The 21,833-nt window shown below is 47.8% G+C and overlaps 1 protein-coding gene across 3 annotated transcripts; it reads left to right on the top strand.

Moving 5' to 3' along the window:
• The first annotated feature begins 16,529 nt into the window (after positions 1 to 16,529).
• Positions 16,530 to 21,336, top strand: LOC119327512 (BTB/POZ domain-containing protein POB1-like). Of its 3 annotated transcripts, none has more exons than XM_037600615.1 (6): positions 16,530 to 16,989; positions 18,374 to 18,502; positions 19,298 to 19,416; positions 19,509 to 19,572; positions 19,900 to 20,179; positions 20,261 to 21,336. In XM_037600615.1, the coding sequence occupies exons 1-6, from the start codon at positions 16,779 to 16,781 to the stop codon at positions 21,069 to 21,071; spliced, it is 1,614 nt and encodes a 537-aa protein (XP_037456512.1). In that variant the 5' UTR covers positions 16,530 to 16,778; the 3' UTR covers positions 21,072 to 21,336. The 3 variants fall into 3 exon arrangements, with proteins under 3 accessions (XP_037456512.1, XP_037456511.1, XP_037456510.1); XM_037600614.1 differs by having other exon boundaries at positions 16,530 to 16,998; XM_037600613.1 differs by having other exon boundaries at positions 16,530 to 17,025.
• Positions 21,337 to 21,833: the final 497 nt, after the last annotated feature.

The following is a 21,833-nucleotide window of genomic DNA, read 5'->3' as shown; positions in this document are numbered from 1 at the left end:
GAGGGGTGCAGTTAGCACGGGGCATGGAGACGGGCCAGGGCTCTGGTGGTCATACATGTGGTGAGACAACTGCGAATTTGACTCGGGATGACTACAAGCAATGGTGAAATTCCTTCAAGTTTCAGACAGGCGATCGAGAAAAGAACAGTGATGTTGAGTTCAGGTAACTCTTATGTGTGACACCCAATATGTGAGTTGTTCACTTTCACGCAGTTAGTGATCAGTGTGTGATGTCATGGATGGATACTCTGGAAGTTGGGAGCACAAACTAGAGTAACAAGGAACTTAATTTTGCTCGAGCGTTGACCGTGGTCAAGAAAAGAAGGGACTACAAGTTGCAGGTGGAGTCATATGGAGTCTTTGGAGTAGCAGCGGTACTCATGGAATAAACTCAAGTCCAATGTACATGGAAGTTTGACGCATTGACAAATTCAGGATGGTGGAGAATATTCACCAAGGTGGAGTTTGTTAGGTTGTGTCGAATATTGTGTACAAGGTAGGTTACAGTTGGACTCTGAGTAGTATTGTGTTTACATAGGATATGGAGTCGTGTCCTAATAGGACACTTGTATCCTAGGCCTCTCATATATAGCGGGGATAGACACACGATGTAACCTATGCCAACATAATAGCACCGGAACGCAGGGGAAACCGGCGGCATGTGCCGGTGTCCAGGGCGACCGGGTGCGGTATTGTAGCGGTGTCATGGGGAGGAGCACCCATAGTCAGGCCCCGAGGATGTAGCCATATCGGTGAACCTCGTTAACAAATCTCGGTGTCGTGCTCGTATGATTGCTTGGTCCTCGGATGATCAATGGTATGCCTCGGATTTATTCTAACAAGGGCCCACGCGGACACACGCATGAACCATTGGTTCGACGGGCGCCTCCTCTGTTTTTCGGTGAGAATGCATTCATGGCGCCGCGTGGCTCTGCTCCAGCGTGCCGCCAGAGGGACTAAGTCTGGCTATTTAGGCCGGAGGCAGCAGCTCAACCCCGTCCCCCGTCTGCATTTCTACCCTCTTACCTCCTTAGCGTCGCCACCTTTAGTACGGTCGTCGTTAGCCGCTAGCCATGGCCAGGCATAGGATCACCATCTATGCCATGCTCACTCCGGAGCAGCGGTTGCAGCAACTGGAGGAGATCCAGGCCAGGCGCGAAGCTCAGATCGCAGTCGGCATGTCTCTGGATTCGTCGGAGCCGGAGGATGAGCAGACGGCCATGGATGACTCGAAGGCAGAGGAGGCAGATCATACGCCTTCGGCTGCGGGCTTCGCCATGGTCAATGCGCTGGCAAAGTTCGAGGTGGCCCAAGCGGAGGATGCGACGGAGCAACAAGCCACCCTCGATTCCATCCAGTCGGAGGCGAAGGTGGAGTCCAACCATTGCTTCCTCCGCTAGGCAGACACGAAGCTCAACGAGATCTGGGCCGACAAGGAGCAAGAGGAGGCGGAGCCGGAGGTGCGCCCAACCGCCAATGACCATTAGGCTGATGACTCCGACACGAACTTCATCAACATCTCCGATGAGGAGGACAAGTAGTGTAGTTGGTACATAGGTCATGTCGTTGCATGCTTTTGTATGAAAATGCAAATCGTGAAATGACTACTATGGTCGTTGGAGGTGGATTATGGGGTACGACCGGTCACCGTCTGCAAACGTGTCCGACCCATTTCGTCCGCCCGCGTTCGTTTGAGTCCGTGGAGACAAAAAACCGCAACTCAATGCAGAGTTCACTTTGTGTCCGTTCTCGGACTCATTTTCTGTCCCAAAATTGGGTCATCCAAAGCGGACACCGTGCGCTGTCCGTCTGTGTCCTCTTTGTCTGGCCTAGCCCATCACCTACCCACCTTTTTATCTCTCTTCCCTCCTTTTTCTCCCTCCTGGCCCACACATCCACCCATGAACCGCAATAAGATCTTCACGTCGATGCGAGACAGAGGAGGCACGTAGCGCGATGGCGCCCCCTCCGACCAGTCTCATCGGCCTCAAGGCCTCCGTCGCCGCGGCCCCCGACAATCGAATCGTTGGTGGGCTCGGTGGTGTTTGTCCACGTCGTATTCATGTCGGAGAACATCATCCGCATCAGGTGCGGTGCTCCCTTTGCATCAGGCAGGCACCTCTTTGATGTTCTCCTCCTCGAGCGACAGTTGGGTAAGGGCATCCAAATGTGGTAGCATCATTGGGTGCACCGTCCATGTCCGCATGTCCGTTTTGTGTCCGTTGTCTGTTTTGTCAACCCAAACAAATAAAAAATGAACAGAATTCATGTTCGTTTGGGTCACTCTGTTGAAGCTGGCCTAAGGCTTTGATTGGTTGCAAGGTAAAATACACCCAGGAAACCGAGTTGCTCTAACAATTCAAAGTCCAATACGATACCCTCATTCTCTAATCACAAAAATCCCAGCTGCCCAAATCATGCTCCATGCATGTTCATGGACACAACGAAAGTACACGAGAAAATGATGATGATTACTCATCAAGGGGAAAACCCCGTGACACCAAAACCCACCCCCTCCAAACCGCAAGCTTTGGCGTCCTCCCCGTCGGCCTGCCGCCTGCCTGCGTCCCCCCTTCCTAACCGCAACCAACCCAACTCTACTCACTCCAGTCTAGAAAGGAAAGGAAAGACGCAACACAGGTCGCATCGCGAGCGAGCAAGGCACAGGAAACAACCACCCAGCCGGATCTGGCAAATCCGACTCAAACACCCTAGTTGATCGGTACTCCGCATACCCGATCCATATGTGGGGCGAATGTGGTGAAACCCGGACCCGCCCACCATGTAGGACTGACCACAAGGGCTGTTAGGTTGTGTCGAATATTGTGTACAAGGTAGGTTACAGTTGGACTCTGAGTAGTACTGTGTTTACATAGGATATGGAGTCGTGTCCTAATAGGACACTTGTATTCTAGGCCTCTCATATATAGCGGGGGTAGACACACAATGTAACCAGGGCCGGCCCTGGGGCATGGCGAGGAGTGCGGCCGCCTAGGGCCCAGCCCAAGCAGGGGCCCATCCGTTTGCATGTCTCTAGTAGATATATAAGCATATTAGGAAGAAGAAAAGATAGAGAAGGTAAAAAGACCAGCCAAGAGACAACCATTCAGCCAGTCACCTACTCCTGCTGCGCGACCAAGCTAGGAATTAACTTTGCGGCGAAAATTTTGGCCATGAAATCAGCCAATCTGCTAATTGTTGGGGATCGTAGCAGAAATTTAAAATTTTCTACGCATCACCAAGATCAATCTATGGAGTAATCTAGCAACGAGGGGAAGGAGAGTGCATCTACATACCCTTGTAGATCGCTAAGCGGAAGCGTTGCAAGAACGCGGATGAAGGAGTCGTACTCACAGCGATTCAGATCGCGGTTGATTCCGATCTAAGCGCCGAACAACGGCGCCTCCGCGTTCAACACACGTGCATCCCGGTGACGTCTCCCACGCCTTGATCCAGCAAGGGGAGAAGGAGAGGTTGGGAAGACTCCGTCCAGCAGCAGCACGACGGCGTGGTGGTGGTGGTGGAGGAGCGCGGGACTCCAGCAGGGCTTCGCCAAGCACTACGAGAGACGAGGAGGGAGAGAGGTAGGGCTGCGCCAAGAGGGAGATGATCTTGTGTGTCTTGCATCCCCCAATACCTCAAGTATATATAGGGGAAGGGGAGGGGTTGCGCCCCCATCTAGGGTTCCCTCCCTAGGGGCGGCGGCAGCCCCAAACCCCATCTAGGGTGGCGGCCAAGGGGGGAGAGAGGGGGCGCACCTAGGGTTTGCCCCCTCCCACCCTTCCTTGCACCTTGGGCCTTGGTGGGGGGGTGCACCAGCCCACTTGGGTCTGGTCCCCTCCCACACTTGGCCCACGCAGCCTTCTAGGGCTGGTGGCCCCAACTGGTGGACCCCCGGGACCCTCCCGGTGGTCCCGGTATGTTACCGATAGCACCCGAAACTTTTCCGATGATCAAAACGGGACTTCGCATATATAAATCTTTACTTCCGAACAATTCCGGAACTCCTCATGACGTCCGGGATCTCATCCGGGACTCCGAACAACATTCGGTAACCGCGTACATACTTTCCCTATAACCCTAGCGTCATCGAACCTTAAGTGTGTAGACCCTACGGGCTCGGGAGTCATGTAGACATGGTCGAGACAACTCTCCGGTCAATAACCAACAGCGGGATCTGGATACCCATGTTGTTTCCCACATGCTCCACGATGATCTCATCGGATGAACCACGATGTCAAGGATTCAATCAATCCCGTATACAATTCCCTATGTCTATCGGTATGATACTTGCCCAAGATTCGATCATCGGTATCCCGATACCTTGTTCAATCTCGTTACCGGCAAGTCTCTTTACTCGTTCTGTAGCACATCATCCCGTTATCAACTCCTTGGTCACATTGTGCACATTATGATGATGTCCTACCGAGTGGGCCCAGAGATACCTTTCCGTCACACGGAGTGACAAATCCCAGTCTCGATTTGTGCCAACCCAACAGACACTTTCGGAGATACCCGTAGTGCACCTTTATAGCTACCCAGTTACGTTGTGATGTTTGGCACACCCAAAGCACTCCTACGGTATCCGGGAGTTGCACAATCTCATGGTCTAAGGAAATGATATTTGACATTAGAAAAGCTTTAGCATACGAACTACACGATCTTGTGCTAGGCTTAGGATTGGGTCTTGTCCATCACATCATTGTCCTAATGATGTGATCCCGTTATCAACGACATCCAATGTCCATGGTCAGGAAACCGTAACCATCTATTGATCAACGAGCTAGTCAACTAGAGGCTTACTAGGGACATGGTGTTGTCTATGTATCCACACATGTATCTGAGTTTCCTATCAATACAATTCTAGCATGGATAATAAATGATTATCATGAACAATGAAATATAATAATAACTAATTTATTATTGCCTCTAGGACATATTTCCAACAGTCTCCCACTTGCACTAGAGTCAATAATCTAGTTCACATCGCCATGTGATTAACACTCACAGGCCACATCGCCATGTGACCAACATCCAAAGAGTTACTAGACTCAATAATCTAGTTCACATCACTATGTGATTATCACTCAATGAGTTCTGGGTTTGATCATGTTATGCTTGTGAGAGAGGTTATAGTCAACGGGTCTGCAATATTCAGATCCCTATGTATTTCGCAAAACTTTATGTCATATCGTAGATGCTGCTACCACGTTCCACTTGGAGCTATTCCAAATTGTTGCTCCATTATACGTATCCGATATCTCTACTCAGAGCTATCTGGATAGGTGTTAAGCTTGCATCAACGTAACTCTTTAGTCGAACTCTTTATCACCTCCATAACCGAGAAACATTTCCTTATAGCTCTAAGGATAATTTTGACCGCTATCTGGTGATCCAGTCCTAGATCACCTTTGTACCCTCTTGCAAGACATGTGGCAAGGCACACATCAGGTGCAGTACTCAGCATGGCATACCGTATAGAGCCTATGACAGAAGCATAGGGGACGACCTTCGTCCTTCCTCTTTCTTCTGCCGTGGTCAAGCTTTGAGTCATACTCAACTTCACACCTTACAACTCAGGTAAGAACCCCTTCTTTGACTGATCTATTTTGAACTCCTTCAAAAACATGTCAAGGTATGCGTTCTTTGAAAGTATCATCAGGCGTCTTGATCTATCTCTATAGATCTTGATGCCCAATCTGTAAGCAGTTTTATCCAGGTCTTCCTTTGAAAAACACTCTTCAAACAACCGTTTATGCTTTCCAGAAATTCTACATTATTTCGAATTAACAATATGTCATCCACATATACTTATCAGAAATGTTGTAGTGCTCCCACTCACTTTCTTGTAAATACAAGTTTCTAGCAAACATTGTATAAACCTAAAAGCTTTGATCACTCCATCAAAGCATATATTCCGACTCCGAGATGCTTGCTCTAGTCCATAGAAGGATTGCTGGAGCCAGCATACCTTTTAGCATCCTTAGGATCGACAAAAACTTTTATTGTATCACATAAAACTTTTTCTTACGAAAACTGGTAAGAAAACTTGTTTTGACATCCATCTGTCAGATTTCATAATCGAAAAATACAGCTAATGCTAACATGATTCCGACGGACTTAAGCATCGCTACGGGTGAGAAATTCTCATCGTAATCAACTCCTTGAACTTGTGAAAAGACTCTTTCCCACAAGTCAAGCTTCATAGACGGTAACATTACCGCCCACGTCTGTCTTCTTCTTAAAGATCCATTTATCTCAATGGCTCGCCGATCATCGGGCAAGTCCACCAAAGTCCATACTTTGTTCTGATACATGGATCCTATCTCGGATTTCATGGCTTCTAACCATTTGTCGGAATACGGGCCCACCATCGCTTCTCCATAGCTCGTAGGTTCATTGTTGTCTAACAACATGATATCTAAGACAGGATTACCGTACCACTCAGGAGTAGTACATATCCTTGTCGACCTACGAGGTTCGATAGCAACTTGATCCGAAGCTTCATGATCACTATCATTAACTTCCTATTCAACAGACGTAGGCACCACAGAAAACATATTTCTGTGTTGCATCACTCTCTAGTTGAAGTAAAGGTTCGACAACCTCATCAAGTTCTATCTTCCTCCCACTCAATTCTTTCGAGAGAAACTCCTTCTCGAGAAAGGACCCGTTCTTAGCGACAAACAATTTGCCCTCGGATCTGAGATAGAAGGTATACCCAACTGTCACCTTTGGGTATCCTATGAAGATGTGTTTGTCCGCTTTTGGGTTCGAGCTTCTCCGGCTGAAGCCTTAAGCATCGAAGCCCCAAACATTAAGAAACGACAATTTTTGGTTTCTTGCCAAACCATATTCATACGACGTCGTCTCAACGGACTTAGATGGTGTCCTATCTAAAGTGAATGCAATTGTCTCTAACGCATATCCTCAAAATGAAAACGGTAGATCGGTAAGAGACATCATAGATCGCACCATATCTCATAAGGTTCGATTACGACGTCCGGACACACCATTACCCTGTGGTGTTCCAGGTGGCTTCAACTGTGAAACAATTCCACAATGTCTTAAGTGATTGCCAAACTCATAACTCAGAAATTCTCATCGATCAGATCGTAGGAATTTGATCTTCTTGTTATGATGGTTCTTAACTTCACTCTGAAACCGCTTGAACTTTTCAAATGTTTCAGACTTGTGCTTCATTAAGTAAATATACCTATATCTACTCAAATCGTCAGTGAAGATTAGAAAATAGCGATATCCACCGCACGCTTCAACTCTCATTGGATCACACGCATCAGCATGTGTGATTTCCAACAAGTCACTTGCCCGTTTCATTGTACCTGAAAACGGGGTCTTAGTCATCCTGCCCATGAGGCATGGCTCGCATGTGTCAAGCGATTCAAAATCAAGTGACTCCAAACATCCATCGACATGAAGTTTCTTCATGCATCTTACGCTAATATGACCTAAGCGGCAGTGCCACAAGAAAGTGGTACTATCTACATCTTTTGGCGTGAACATGTGTATTACCACGACCGTGATTCATTGAACCATTCACATAGGGTGCATGACCATGAAAGGTATTATTCATGTAAACAGAATAACCATTATTCTCTAACTTAAATGAATAACCGTATTGCAATGAACATGATCTAATCATATTCATGCTCAACGTGGACACCTGATAACATTTATCTAGGTTCAATACTAATCCCGAAGGCAGATGGAGCGAGCGATGGTGATCTCATCAACTTTGGAAATACTTCCAACACACATCGTCACCTCGCCCTTAGCCAGTCTCCGTTTAGTCCGTAGCTTTTGCTTCAAGTCACCAATAATAGCAACTGAACCGGTATCCAATACCCAGGTGCTACCAGGAGTACTAGTGAGGTACACATTAATAACACGTATATACTTTGTTGAAGTTTCCAGCCTTCTTATCTACCATGCATTTGGGGTAATTCCGCTACCAGTGACCGTTCCCCTTACAATAGAAGCACTTAGTCTCGGGTTTGGGTTCAACCTTGGGTTCCTTCACTAGAGCGGCAACTGGTTTGCCATCCATGAAGTTTCCCTTCTAGCCCTTGCCCTTCTTGAAACCAGTGGTCTTGTTAAACCATCAACACTTGATGCTCCTTCTTGATTTCTACCTTTTGCGGTCTTAAGCACCGCGAACAGCTCCGGGATCAACTCCATCCCTTGCATGTCATAGTTCATCACGAAGATCTAGTAGCTTAGTGATAGTGGCTAGAGAACTCTATCAATCACTATCTTATCTGGAAGTTTAACTCCCACTTGATTTAAGTGATTGTAGCACCCAGACATTCTGAGCACATGCTCACTAGCTGAGCTATTCTCCTCCATCTTGTTGGCAAAAGAACCTGTCAGAGGTCTCATACCTCTCAACACGGGCATGAGCCTGAAATCCCAATTTCAGCTCTTAGAACATCTCATATGTCTTATGGCGTTCAAAACGTCATTGGAATCCCGATTCTAAGCCGTAAAGTATGGTGCACTAAACTATCAAGTAGTCATCAGGATGTGTCTGTCAGGTGTTCACAACATCCACAGACGATGTTGTAGGGGTTTGCACAGCGAGCTGTGCATCAAAGACGTAAGCCTTCTGTGTAGCAGTGAGGACACTCCTCGGACTACGGACCCAGTCCGCATCATTGCTTACAATATCTTTCAACTTGGTCTTTATCTAGGAATGTATTGAAACAGGGAGCTACAACGTGAGCTATTTATCTACAACATATTTGTAAAGATAATTTAGACTATGTTCATGATAATTAAGTTCATCTAATCAAATTATTTAATGAACTCCCACTCAGATAGACATCCCTCTAGTCATCTAAGTGAAACATGATCCGAGTCAACTAGGCCGTGTCCGATCATCACGTGAGACAGACTAGTCAACATCGGTGAACATCTTCATGTTGATCGTATCTTTTATACGACTCATGCTCGACCTTTCGGTCTTCCGTGTTCCAAGGCCATGTCTGTACATGCTAGGCTCGTCAAGTCAACCTAAGTGTATTGCGTGTGTAAATCTGGCTTACACCCGTTGTATTCGAACGTTAGAATCTATCACACCCGATCATCACGTGGTGCTTCGAAACAACGAACCTTCGCAACGGTGCACAGTTAGGGGGAACACTTTCTTGAAATTATTGCGAGGGATCATCTTATTTAAGCTACCGTTGTTCTAAGCAAATAAGATGTAAAAGATGATAAACATCACATGCAATCAAATAGTGACATGATATGGCCAATATCATTTTGCTCCTTTTGATCTCCATCTTTGGGGCTCCATGATCATCATTGTCACCGGCATGACACCATGATCTCCATCATCATGATCTCCATCATCGTGTCTTCTTGAAGTTGTCTCGTCATCTATTACTTCTGCTACTATGGCTAACGCTTTAGCAATAAAGTAAAGTAATTACATGACATTTATGTTGACACGCAGGTCATAAATAAATTAAGACAACTCCTATGGCTCCTGCCGGTTGTCATACTCATCGACATGCAAGTCGTGATTCCTATTACAAGAACATGATCAATCTCATACATCACATATATCATTCATCACATCCTTTTGGCCATATCACATCACACGGCACATGCTGCAAAAACAAGTTAGACGTCCTCTAATTGTTGTTGCAAGTTTTTACGTGGCTGCTATAGGTTTCTGGCAAGAACGTTTCTTACCTACGCCAAACCCACGACGTGATATGCCAATTTCTATTTATCCTTCATAAGGACCCTTTTAATCGAATCCGATCCGACTAAAGTGGGAGAGACAGACACCCGCTAGCCACCTTATGCAACTAGTGCATGTCAGTCGGTGGAACCAGTCTCACGTAAGCGTACGTGTAAGGTCGGTCCGGGCCGCTTCATCCCATGATGCCGCCGAATCAAGATAAGACTAGTAACGGCAAGTAAATTGACAATATCGACGCCCACAACTGCTTTGTGTTCTACTCGTGCATAGAAACTACGCATAGACCTAGCTCATGATGCCACTGTTGGGGATCGTAGCAGAAATTTAAAATTTGCTACGCATCACCAAGATCAATCTATGGAGTAATCTAGCAACGAGGGGAAGGAGAGTGCATCTACATACCCTTGTAGATCGCTAAGCGGAAGCGTTGAAAGAACGCGGATGAAGGAGTCGTACTAGCAGCGATTCAGATCACGGTTGATTCCGATCTAAGCGCCGAATAACGGCGCCTTCGCGTTCAACACACGTGCAGCCCGGTGACGTCTCCCACGCCTTGATCCAGCAAGGGGAGAAGGAGAGGTTGGGAAGACTCCGTCCAGCAGCAGCACGACGGCGTGGTGGTGGTGGAGGAGCGCGGGACTCCAGCAAGGTTTCGCCAAGCACTACGAGAGACGAGGAGGGAGAGAGGTAGGGCTGCGCCAAGAGGGAGATGATCTCGTGTGTCTTGCAGCCCCCAATACCTCAAGTATATATAGGGGAAGGGGGGCTGCGCCCCCATCTAGGGTTCCCTCCCTAGGGGTGGCGGCAGCCCCAAAACCCATCTAGGGTGGCAGCCAAGGGGGGAGAGAGGGGGGCGCACCTAGGGGTTTCCCCCTCCCACTCTCCCTTGCGCCTTGGGCCTTGGTGGGGGCGCGCACCAGCCCACCTGGGGCTGGTCCCCTCCCACACTTGGCCCACGCAGCCTTCTAGGGCTGGTGGCCCCACCTGGTGGACCGCCGGGACCCTCCCGGTGGTCCCGGTATGTTACCGATAGCACCTGAAACTTTTTCGGTGACCAAAATGGGACTTACCTCCGGACCATTCCGGAACTCCTCGTGACGTCCGAGATCTCATCCGGGACTCCGAACAACATTCGGTAACGGCGTACATACTTTCCCTATAACCCTAGCGTCATTGAACCTTAAGTGTGTAGACCCTACGGGGTCGGGAGTCATGCAGAAATGGCCGAGACAACTCTCCGATCAATAACCAACAGCGGGATCTGGATACCCATGTTGGTTCCCACATGCTCCACGATGATCTCATCGGATAAACCACGATGTCAAGGATTCAATCAATCCCGTATACAATTCCCTTTGTCTATCGGTACGATACTTGCCCGAGATTCGATCGTTGGTATCCCGATACCTTGTTCAATATCATTACCGGCAAGTCTCTTTACTCGTTCCGTAACACATCATCCCGTGATCAACTCCTTGGTCACATTGTGCACATTATGATGATGTCCTACCGAGTGGGCCCAGAGATACCTCTTCGTTACACGGAGTGACAAATCCCAGTCTCGATTCGTGCCAACCCAACAGACACTTTCGGAGATACCCGTAGTGCACCTTTATAGCCACCCAGTTACGTTGTGACGTTTGGCACACCCAAAGCACTCCTACGGTATCCGGGAGTTGCACAATCTCATGGTCTAAGGAAATGATACTTGACATTAGAAAAGCTTTAGCATACGAACTACACGATCTTGTGCTAGGCTTAGGATTGGGTCTTGTCCATCACATCATTCTCCTAATGATGTGATCCCGTTATCAACGACATCCAATGTCCATGGTCAGGAAACCGTAACCATCTATTGATCAACAAGCTAGTCAACTAGAGGCTTACTAGGGACATGGTGTTGTCTATGTATCCACACATGTATCTGAGTTTCCTATCAATACAATTCTAGCATGGATAATAAACGATTATCATGAACAATGAAATATAATAATAACTAATTTATTATTGCCTCTAGGGAATATTTCCAACACTAATATCCTTGATTATCGATCTCAACTAATGCCGGATCTATGCAGTGTGAGATGTGTATCCATTCCATGCAGCCAAAAATCCCATTTAGTTTGGCAAGTATGAATTGCAGCATGCAATACTCCTTCCCGCAAAATTAAAAATTATGCAACACTCCTTTAATTAGGCCCCATGCATCATGCAATACTCCGATTCAAGCTAAAAAAAGCATGCAATACTCCACTAATTAGGCACCATGCAACCAATGATTTTTCTCGTTGGATGAATCTCGTTGTCGGTTCTTCCGACGGGTCGCAGCCACTACACACCTGCCACAACATTATTAGTGATAGTCGTGGCAGTCAGAGCCGTGCCAAGGCGAGGGCCCATTGCCGGTGGAGTTCAGAAGTTCGCACAAGGGCCTCTAAGATGCTAGGGCCGGCCCTATGCCAACATAATAGCACCGGAACGCAAGGGAAACCAGCGGCATGTGCCGGTGTCCAGGGCGACCGGGTGTGGTATTGTAGCGGTGTCATGGGGAGGAGCGCCCATAGTCAGGCCCCGAGGATGTAGCCATATCGGTGAACCTCGTTAACAAATCTCGGTGTCGTGCTCGTATGATTGCTTGGTCCTCGGATGATCAATGGTATGCCTCTAATTTATTCTAACAAGTGGTATCATGAGCTAGGTTGTTCAGAGATCATGGATTGTCGATTCAGAGGCAGGTTTGATGTTTTGATCGGTATTGTGGTGAGCATGGTTGAGATCGATGGAAAGACGTCAAGGCGCTGAGCAATCACGGCGAGTAGCGGAAATCAGACGGTCATGCAAGCAGTCGAAACATGCGGCGATCGTTCAGTGGATCGATCGGGCGAGCGTGTACAAGCGGCGTGTTTTGGGGTGAAAATACCCGACGAGATCGGATCGAGCAGGTGCGTGTCGTGGTGTTTCAGATTGACTCGGTCTCAGCGAGATCAATTGATCGAAGGAACATGGACACAAGTCGGTGCAGTCCGAGGTGCGCACGGGTGGCAAAAGCAGTTGTACGGTGGCCATGCGCTTGGAGCGAGGCACGCGTGAAGTGGCAGCGCAACGCCAATCGCGTAGGAGGCTTGTGCGGGCAGGACACAGTTTGACGCGTTGCGGAGGCTCATGCAACTACTGATGCTTATCGCTGGAGCATGCAAAACCTGAAACGACACGTGATTTGTTTGGGAAAAAAATTGACACGAAGACTAGTCAAGACCGGGATGCTATCATGAAAGAAATAGAGAGGCTCGTTCAATAGCTACATACGTGTGGTCAATTAGGAGCTTGGCTTGCTTTGTTAATCTCCTTTGGTGTTCACGCGGGAAGGCTATGAAGGATTGTGCTTTGGGTTTTCTTTGCTGGTACACTTCTGTGTATGGATGGCGTTGGTTACGATGAAGGCTTGAGGAGTTTGGAGCGTGTCGTTGCAGTCGAATAAGTTTGGCTGGGTCGGACTAGACAGTCTGACGGATCGACGCGAGTCGCTTGATACAGAAGACGGTGGTGGGATTAGCAAAGACGACATAGGAGCGTGATGCTGATGGTGACCGACTTCTGGGGCGTGGAAACACGTGGCGCAGGCCTGAGGGCTTGTGTGGCTTCGACAAGACTATGGCGCGGGGTTGATTCAAGACGGTGCACATGAGAGCTTGAAGTCGACGGGGCGCGAGGGTGGATTGCTCATCTACCATGGAGTCATGTTGAAGGTGGAGCTGGATTGAGGGGCTACGATGTAAGGATCCAAAGAATCGAAGCCTATTCAGCGGGAAAAGCGAGTGACACGTAATTTGGACTGGAGCCCAGTGGTCTGATGGAAGCGTGAAACTCGTCATCAGTCGTTGATGATCGGTGGTACTCTGCAGTGAGGATTGAGTGGTGTGGGTTCGCGACCCTTGAGACTCGGCCGGGACAGCGGAGGCTCGACGCGGTAATAGCAGCGAGGGGTGCAGTTAGCACGGGGCATGGAGACGGGTCAGGGCTCTGGTGGTCATACATGTGGTGAGACAACTGCGAATTTGACTCGGGATGACTACAAGCAATGGTGAAATTCCTTCAAGTTTCAGACAGGCGATCGAGAAAAGAATGGTGATGTTGAGTTCAGGTAACTCTTATGTGTGACACCCAATATGTGAGTTGTTCACTTTCACGCAGGTCAGTGATCAGTGTGTGATGTCATGGATGGATACTCTGGAAGTTGGGAGCACAAACTAGAGTAACAAGGAACTTAATTTTGCTCGAGCGTTGACCGTGGTCAAGAAAAGAAGGGACTACAAGTTGCAGTGGAGTCATATGGAGTCTTTGGAGTAGCAGCGGTACTCATGGAATAAACTCAAGTCCAATGTACATGGAAGTTTGACGCATTGACAAATTCAGGATGGTGGAGAATATTCACCAAGGTGGAGTTTGTTAGGTTGTGTCGAATATTGTGTACAAGGTAGGTTACAGTTGGACTCTGAGTAGTATTGTGTTTACATAGGATATGGAGTCGTGTCCTAATAGGACACTTGTATCCTAGGCCTCTCATATATAGCGGGGATAGACACACGATGTAACCTATGCCAACATAATAGCACCGGAACGCAGGGGAAACCGGCGGCATGTGCCGGTGTCCAGGGCGACCGGGTGCGGTATTGTAGCGGTGTCATGGGGAGGAGTGCCCATAGTCAGGCAGGATGTAGCCATATCGGTGAACCTCGTTAACAAATCTCGGTGTCGTGCTCGTATGATTGCTTGGTCCTCGGATGATCAATGGTATGCCTCGGATTTATTCTAACAAGGGCCCACGCGGACACACGCATGAACCATTGGTTCGACGGGCGCCTCCTCTGTTTTTCGGTGAGAATGCATTCATGGCGCCGCGTGGCTCTGCTCCAGCGTGCCGCCAGAGGGACTAAGTCTGGCTATTTAGGCCGGAGGCAGCAGCTCAACCCCGTCCCCCGTCTGCATTTCTACCCTCTTCCCTCCTTAGCGTCGCCACCTTTAGTACGGTCGTCGTTAGCCGCTAGCCATGGCTAGGCATAGGATCACCATCTATGCCATGCTCACTCCGGAGCAGCGGTTGCAGCAACTGGAGGAGATCCAGGCCAGGCGCGAAGCTCAGATCGCAGTCGGCATGTCTCTGGATTCGTCGGAGCCGGAGGATGAGCAGACGGCCATGGATGACTCGAAGGCAGAGGAGGCAGATCATACGCCTTCGGCTGCGGGCTTCGCCATGGTCAATGCGCTGGCGAAGTTCGAGGTGGCCCAAGCGGAGGATGCGACGGAGCAACAAGCCACCCTCGATTCCATCCAGTCGGAGGCGAAGGTGGAGTCCAACCATTGCTTCCTCCGCTAGGCAGACACGAAGCTCAACGAGATCTGGGCCGACAAGGAGCAAGAGGAGGCGGAGCCGGAGGTGCGCCCAACCGCCAATGACCATTAGGCTGACGACTCCGACACGAACTTCATCAACATCTCCGATGAGGAGGACGAGTAGTGTAGTTGGTACATAGATCATGTCGTTGCATGCTTTTGTATGAAAATGCAAATCGTGAAATGACTACTATGGTCGTTGGAGGTGGATTATGGGGTATGACCGGTCACCGTCTGCAGACGTGTCCGACCCATTTCGTCCGCCCGCGTTCGTTTGAGTCCGTGGAGACAAAAAACCGCAACTCAATGCAGAGTTCACTTTGTGTCCGTTCTCGGACTCATTTTCTGTCCCAAAATTGGGTCATCCGAAGCGGACACCATGCGCTGTCCGTCTGTGTGTCCTCTTTGTCTGGCCTAGCCCATCACCTACCCACCTTTTTATCTCTCTTCCCTCCTTTTTCTCCCTCCTGGCCCACACATCCACCCATGAACCGCAATAATATCTTCACGTCGATGGGAGACAGAGGAGGCACGTAGCGCGACGGCGCCCCCTCCGACCAGTCTCATCGGCCTCGAGGCCTCCGTCGCCGCGGCCCCCGACAATCGAATCGTTGACGGGCTCGGTGGTGTTTGTCCACGTCGTATTCACGTCGGAGAACTTCATCCGCATCAGGTGCGGTGCTCCCTTTGCATCAGGCAGGCACCTCTTTGATGTTCTCCTCCTCGAGCGACAGTTGGGTAAGGGCATCCAAATGCGGTAGCACCGTTGGGTGCACCGTCCATGTCCACATGTCCGTTTTGTGTCCGTTTTCTGTTTTGTCAACCCAAACAAATAAAAAATGAACAGAATTCGTGTTCATTTGGGTCACTCTGTTGAAGCTGGCCTAAGGCTTTGATTGGTTGCAAGGTAAAATACACCCAGGAAACCGAGTTGCTCTAACAATTCAAAGTCCAATACGATACCCTCATTCTCTAATCACAAAAATCCCAGCTGCCCAAATCATGCTCCATGCATGTTCATGGACACAACGAAAGTACACGAGAAAATGATGATGATTACTCATCAAGGGGAAAACCCCGTGACACCAAAAACCCACCCCCTCCAAACCGCAAGCTTTGGCGTCCTCCCCGTCGGCCTGCCGCCTGCCTGCGTCCCCCCTTCCTAACCGCAACCAACCCAACTCTACTCACTCCAGTCTAGAAAGGAAAGGAAAGACGCAACACAGGTCACGTAGCGAGCGAAGCAAGGCACAGAATCGCGACGCCGACGCCGACCAGACCCTCACCCTCCGCTGACGCGCCGGACCCACGCGTGAGAAACGTGGCCCGCGGACACCCGGGACCCACGGCGCACGCCTCCTAGTTAAGCGGCCTGCCGGTCCCTGCACCCAAATCGCCGCACCCGTTTCGCACTTACCACCCTCTGCTTTCCTCCCAATCACACAGCCGCGCCTCTCTCTTCTCCGTCTCACTCTTGTCCCCCACGCCCCCGCTTCTGGGAAGCGGCCTTCTGAACCTTCTCTCCGGCTAGGGTTCCGGCTCCGACGGCGGCGAGGATGTGTGCCGCGCGGCCGCGGAGGTGAGGCGGCGGGCGTGGTGGGATAAGGATTGGTGTTGGTATTGGGATTGGAGGAAGGGGGAGGCGGTGGTCGGGATGGACCCGGACTTCTCCCGGGCGAGCGGCGGCCCGAGCTTCGAGTTCGCCTTCAACTCGGTCAACTTCTCCGACCGGGTCCTGCGGATCGAGATCGTCGCCGGGGACGACGCGCCGGGGGCCAAGGGCGCCGCGGGCGAGGGGTGCTCGTCCATCGCCGACTGGGCGCGCCACCGCAAGCGCCGCAGGGAGGACCTCCGCCGCGACAAAGGTGGGGAAGGTTGGCCTACGTCTCGTCATCATTTCGGTACGGTCCGATTTGGGCGTGGGTGGGTTTGAATTTGCATTCGTACTGATTTGACAGCGGGTGGGTGGGGAGTTGCGAAATGGAGGTAGTACTACTTGCTTTTCCCGCTGATTTGTTTTGATTGCCTGTTGAGGATTTAGGTATCAAAAGGCTTACGTTTGGTATAACCGTATAAGGTGGGAGAAAGATGACGAGGCAGCTTTTCCTTTTGATCGAAGTGAAGTTATGATTTCCCAGCTCTTTGCCTTCCTCAGTTGTTGCCGCACGGAAATTTAGCCACAGTATATGATCTTCTCAGCAACGTGGTGTTCAGGACATGACCTTGGTGGGCGGAGTTTAAGAGATGACTCTATTTGCAGGATCTTATTCAACTCTTAATTCCGCAGAAGAAGAAAACTCTGTGACATTGCTCCTAGTATGATCCTGAATTTACAAAGAGCATTGTGCACCATAACTGAACCAGCCTCAAGCCCAGTAGATGCAATAAGTTGTATATAAACTATGGACAAAAGTTAGTTTGGTTATTGCCTGATGAATAGCACGGCCAGATGTTGTCCAATGTCTCATTTAGCTGAGCATGCATTCGTTGTAATGGGCTAACAGGGGTTTTACGTGTTACATAATGCTTCTAAGTTTCTATATTTGAGTAAAGTAAGCATGAAAGAGGGTATATTAAGGGGAGGATGGAACAGTAATGAAGTTAGAAGTTCTTACTCTTAACTAGTTACTCCCTCTGTCTGTGTTTATTAGGCCACCGGGGCGAAGTGCTGGGACCAAGGCACAACGCGTGTAATTGCTCAGTTTTGAATTGGCCCTGTTAGAACACATGGGTTAGCGGCATTAATTAGCGAAACCATTTCGCCTACCTCGCACATGTAGCGGCTGGAGATTTATCTCCCTAAATCAGTGGACGGAACGAGCAACGGAACCTGCGAAATCTGTACTTACTTAATTAAGACCGGACGTGGCTCGCTGGTTCTCTGGCCTAATAAACGTGGACATAGGAAGTATATGACATTCTATTAGTGTCCCATGAAAAGTTCCGAGTACCCAATATATTTTGCTTGCATCCAACTTCGCTCTGAATGTGCAGTCTAGGCATTCATCATTAATGCTTGTTCATGGGCCTCAATTGTTATTAGGATTTATGCTTTATTGCTTGGATCTTTTTCTGTCATTGTCGTATGAAACTATTGTAGTCTTGCTTTGCTTTATCAGAATATGTTTCTGTCATGACGATCTGATGCTAATGCACTTCTACTATTCACATTTTCTTAATCATGTTCTTATTCTAGAGTGCAATACCTTCCATTTTTAATGACTTCCAGCTATCATTTCATGCCCCCAGAATGTGGAAAGTATATGTCAGAACCAGCAAACATCAAAATTGAAGCAGATGAACGTGATACCTATGAGGAAACCAACGAGGAGCCTGTAGCTATGATAGAAGAATCTCCACCTGATATTGGACAAGATGGTTAGTACAATTGAATATGTTTTAATTACTCCGTAATACTCCCACCGTATCAAAATATAAGAGATTTTTTCGGCTAGTTTAGCCTACAAAAACGTCTTATATTTTGGTACAGAGGTAGTATATGGCAGTCAGGTTCAGCAAATTTAACACATAAATACAGAATTCCGTGCACCTATGCCAGATAATTAAAATTATTTCTTGGAGAACTGTTATGCGTAGCAATCATTGGTACTGATCATATGTGATTTTAGAGTTGGTTGATGGCACAATGTATCAGAGCGAGTAATTCATTCCTTTGTATTGAAACTGTGGAGACATGCTGGTACCGGTGAAGCCTTTCTGCCACCCATTGCATTATAATATTAGACATGTGGTAATCATTTTAAATGCCTCACTTTACTATTGATTGGTTGAGATTTATATGAGCTTGATTACTTGATTCTTTCTGCCCCACCTAATTGTGGAACAATTGGGTTATGTTGGATAGATTATACTTCTGTTGGATATAATTCTGACATAACTGTAAGTAAACTTTTGTACAATTGTTGTACTTGTGGACAAATGTACTTTTAACTTTTGAAGCTACCAGATCTCTGAAGTTTGTGCACCATGTTGTTAATGATAAGTCATATGATTCAATACACTGTCACTATGCTCCCCATTTGGTTGTGCTCCAAAGCATCATATCCTTGTCTATATAAAAGATGTGAATCATGCGCACCATTTGTTCCTTTATACTACATGCCTATGTGGCCGTTTGTTCTCTGCTTCATTGGACCTTGTTGTTTGTATCAGGTGAGGATGGAGAAAGCAGCGACTCATCCTGGAATATGGAGTGCAATCAGGTTTTGAGAGTGAAGTCTATATATATCAGCTCTGCGATTCTAGCTGCAAAAAGTCCCTTCTTTTACAAGGTAGATTTAATTTATGTGTAAAATGAGTTCATTGTGCAGTGTAGTTATTTACTGTTATCTAGCTAACAGTGTCATAACTTTCATCTTGTTAGCTTTTCTCAAATGGCATGAAAGAATCCGACCAGAGGCATGCAACTCTTAGAATAACTGCTTCAGGTAATTCGGGAGCTCCTTTAGGACATTTTCTGTCCTAGCTGCTGTACAGTTTTGTTTAATGTTTTGAATGATCGATTTTGTAGTACTGACATGATCATTGTCAATGAGGTTATCCATGATTAATTTTTCAGTTCAGCTAGCAAGTTACTCCCTCTGTCCCATAATATAAGAGTAGTTTTTGACACTACACAAGTGTCAAAAACGCTCTTATATTATGGGACGGAGGGAGTAATTGTCTATACCCCACCATTTTGCAAATATATTTTTCTTTTGCTTTCGAGCTAACAGTTACCTTGTGTCTGATTGTTGTATTTCTACTTGGAACAGAGGAAAGTGCCCTTATGGAGCTTTTAAGTTTTATTTACAGTGGAAAGTTGACGACCAATCAGCCAACCCTTCTGCTTGATATCTTGATGATGTCTGACAAATTTGAAGTTGTTTCTTGCATGAGACACTGCAGTCAACTACTAAGAAGCTTACCTATGACCACAGAATCTGCACTTCTCTATCTAGATCTGCCTTCCAGCATTTCAATGGCTGCAGCAGTTCAGCCACTGACTGATGCTGCCAAGGAATTCCTCGCCAACAAATACAAGGATTTGACTAAGTGGGTGGTCTCTTTATTTAGAGAGCCAACTAAATTGTCAAAATAACATTGTTGAACTAAAGGAATGCTTCCTCTTTTCAGGTTCCAGGATGAAGTGATGAACATCCCCCTTGCTGGGATTGAAGCCATCTTATGTAGTAATGACCTTCAGGTGGCATCAGAGGACGCAGTCTATGACTTCGTGATCAAATGGGCTCGTGCTCAATACTCAAGAACGGAAGAAAGACGTGAAGTCTTGGGGACTCGTTTGCTGCCACTTGTTAGGTTTTCTCATATGACCTGCAGGAAGTTGCGGAAGGTCCTTGCATGCAGTGATCTGGATAATGAGCAAGCAACTAAAAGTGTCACTGATGCACTCCTGTACAAAGCTGATGCACCACATCGACAGCGCGCCCTTGCTACAGATGTGTTGACCTCTAGGAAATATACTGAACGAGCTTACAAATATCGCCCACTTAAGGTGGTGGAATTTGACCGACCGTATCCTCAATGCATAGCATACTTGGATCTGAAGCGCGAGGAGTGTGGCCGACTATTCCCATCTGGGCGGATTTACTCGCAAGCATTCCATCTTGCTGGACAGGGATTCTTCCTCTCAGCACATTGCAACATGGATCAGCAAAGCGCTTTCCACTGCTTTGGTCTCTTCTTGGGGATGCAAGAGAAAGGCTCAACGAGTGTTACCGTGGACTACGAGTTTGCTGCAAGGACAAGGCCATCGGGTGAGTTTGTCAGTAAGTACAAGGGCTGCTACACCTTCACTGGTGGAAAGGCGGTTGGCTACCGCAATCTCTTCGCAATTCCCTGGCCGTCGTTTATGGCTGATGATAGCCTCTTCTTCATCAATGGGGTACTACATCTGAGAGCAGAATTGACCATAAAGCAACTCTAGTTGGTGCTTGGCGCACTACTAACCTCATCTGTCCTTGCTCACACCTCAGTTCGTGCAACGATGGGCCTCAGTGTGGAAAATCTTGTGTCATTCGAACATGTTATTACTCTGTGCCAAAATAGACACTTCTGAAATGAGAAGCCAAATCCTTTGTTTTACATAAAAAGAGGACTGTCATGTTATGCATTTAGTTTTGAACTTTGGAAACTGAAGATTTGACACCGAGAATCAAAGTTACATTCTGAACATGTTCAGATGAGTTGAATTTGCAGTCTGTTAGATTTCCTACACGCGCTGGTAGGGCCGTTTAAACAATAGATGTCACAAAGACCATGTGCTAAATTGCTGCTGGTGGGGAGGCTTGGTTCTTGCTAGTAGATATGCTAGGGATGCTAGGGTTTTAGTCCAAGGAGGGCGACGCTCGGACGGATGACGGTGTTTCTTCTTTTAAGTTGAATCTTTCAGGCTCTGATCCTTTTTAATTTCGTTGGGACGGATTAAATGAAGTTTTGCTGTAAATTCTTGCCAGCTCCTTAGACGGTGAGTTTAGGTTTTCTCATAGTGCATATGCTAGACGGCGAGGTTAGGCTTTCACATTGTGCATATGTGATGACGAGGTTTGATATCAGATTCTTTTGATGGATTCAAGGGTTCAACGATGATGTTTATCGCTTCAAGGCATTGGTTCTTAGGGACATGTGAACGAAGACTTTTCGGCCCGCATCAACAAGGTTAGTCCAGCTTTGATAGAGTGGTGACAAC

This window comes from Triticum dicoccoides, chromosome 7A, assembly GCF_002162155.2.
Source record: "Triticum dicoccoides isolate Atlit2015 ecotype Zavitan chromosome 7A, WEW_v2.0, whole genome shotgun sequence".
NCBI classification, from domain to species: Eukaryota; Viridiplantae; Streptophyta; class Magnoliopsida; order Poales; family Poaceae; genus Triticum; species Triticum dicoccoides.
Note: the sequence above shows the minus strand (reverse complement) of the source record. Positions and strands in the feature narration are given on the sequence as shown.

Excerpts from the sequence above, each read along its gene's own strand:
- LOC119327512 (XM_037600613.1), top strand. The coding sequence starts at position 16,779 with ATGGACCCGGACTTCTCCCGGGCGAGCGGCGGCCCGAGCTTCGAGTTC. Across the intron at positions 18,503-19,297 it reads ACCTGATATTGGACAAGATG|GTGAGGATGGAGAAAGCAGC; the intron begins GTTAGTACAATT and ends TGTTTGTATCAG. Across the intron at positions 19,417-19,508 it reads AAAGTCCCTTCTTTTACAAG|CTTTTCTCAAATGGCATGAA; the intron begins GTAGATTTAATT and ends TCATCTTGTTAG.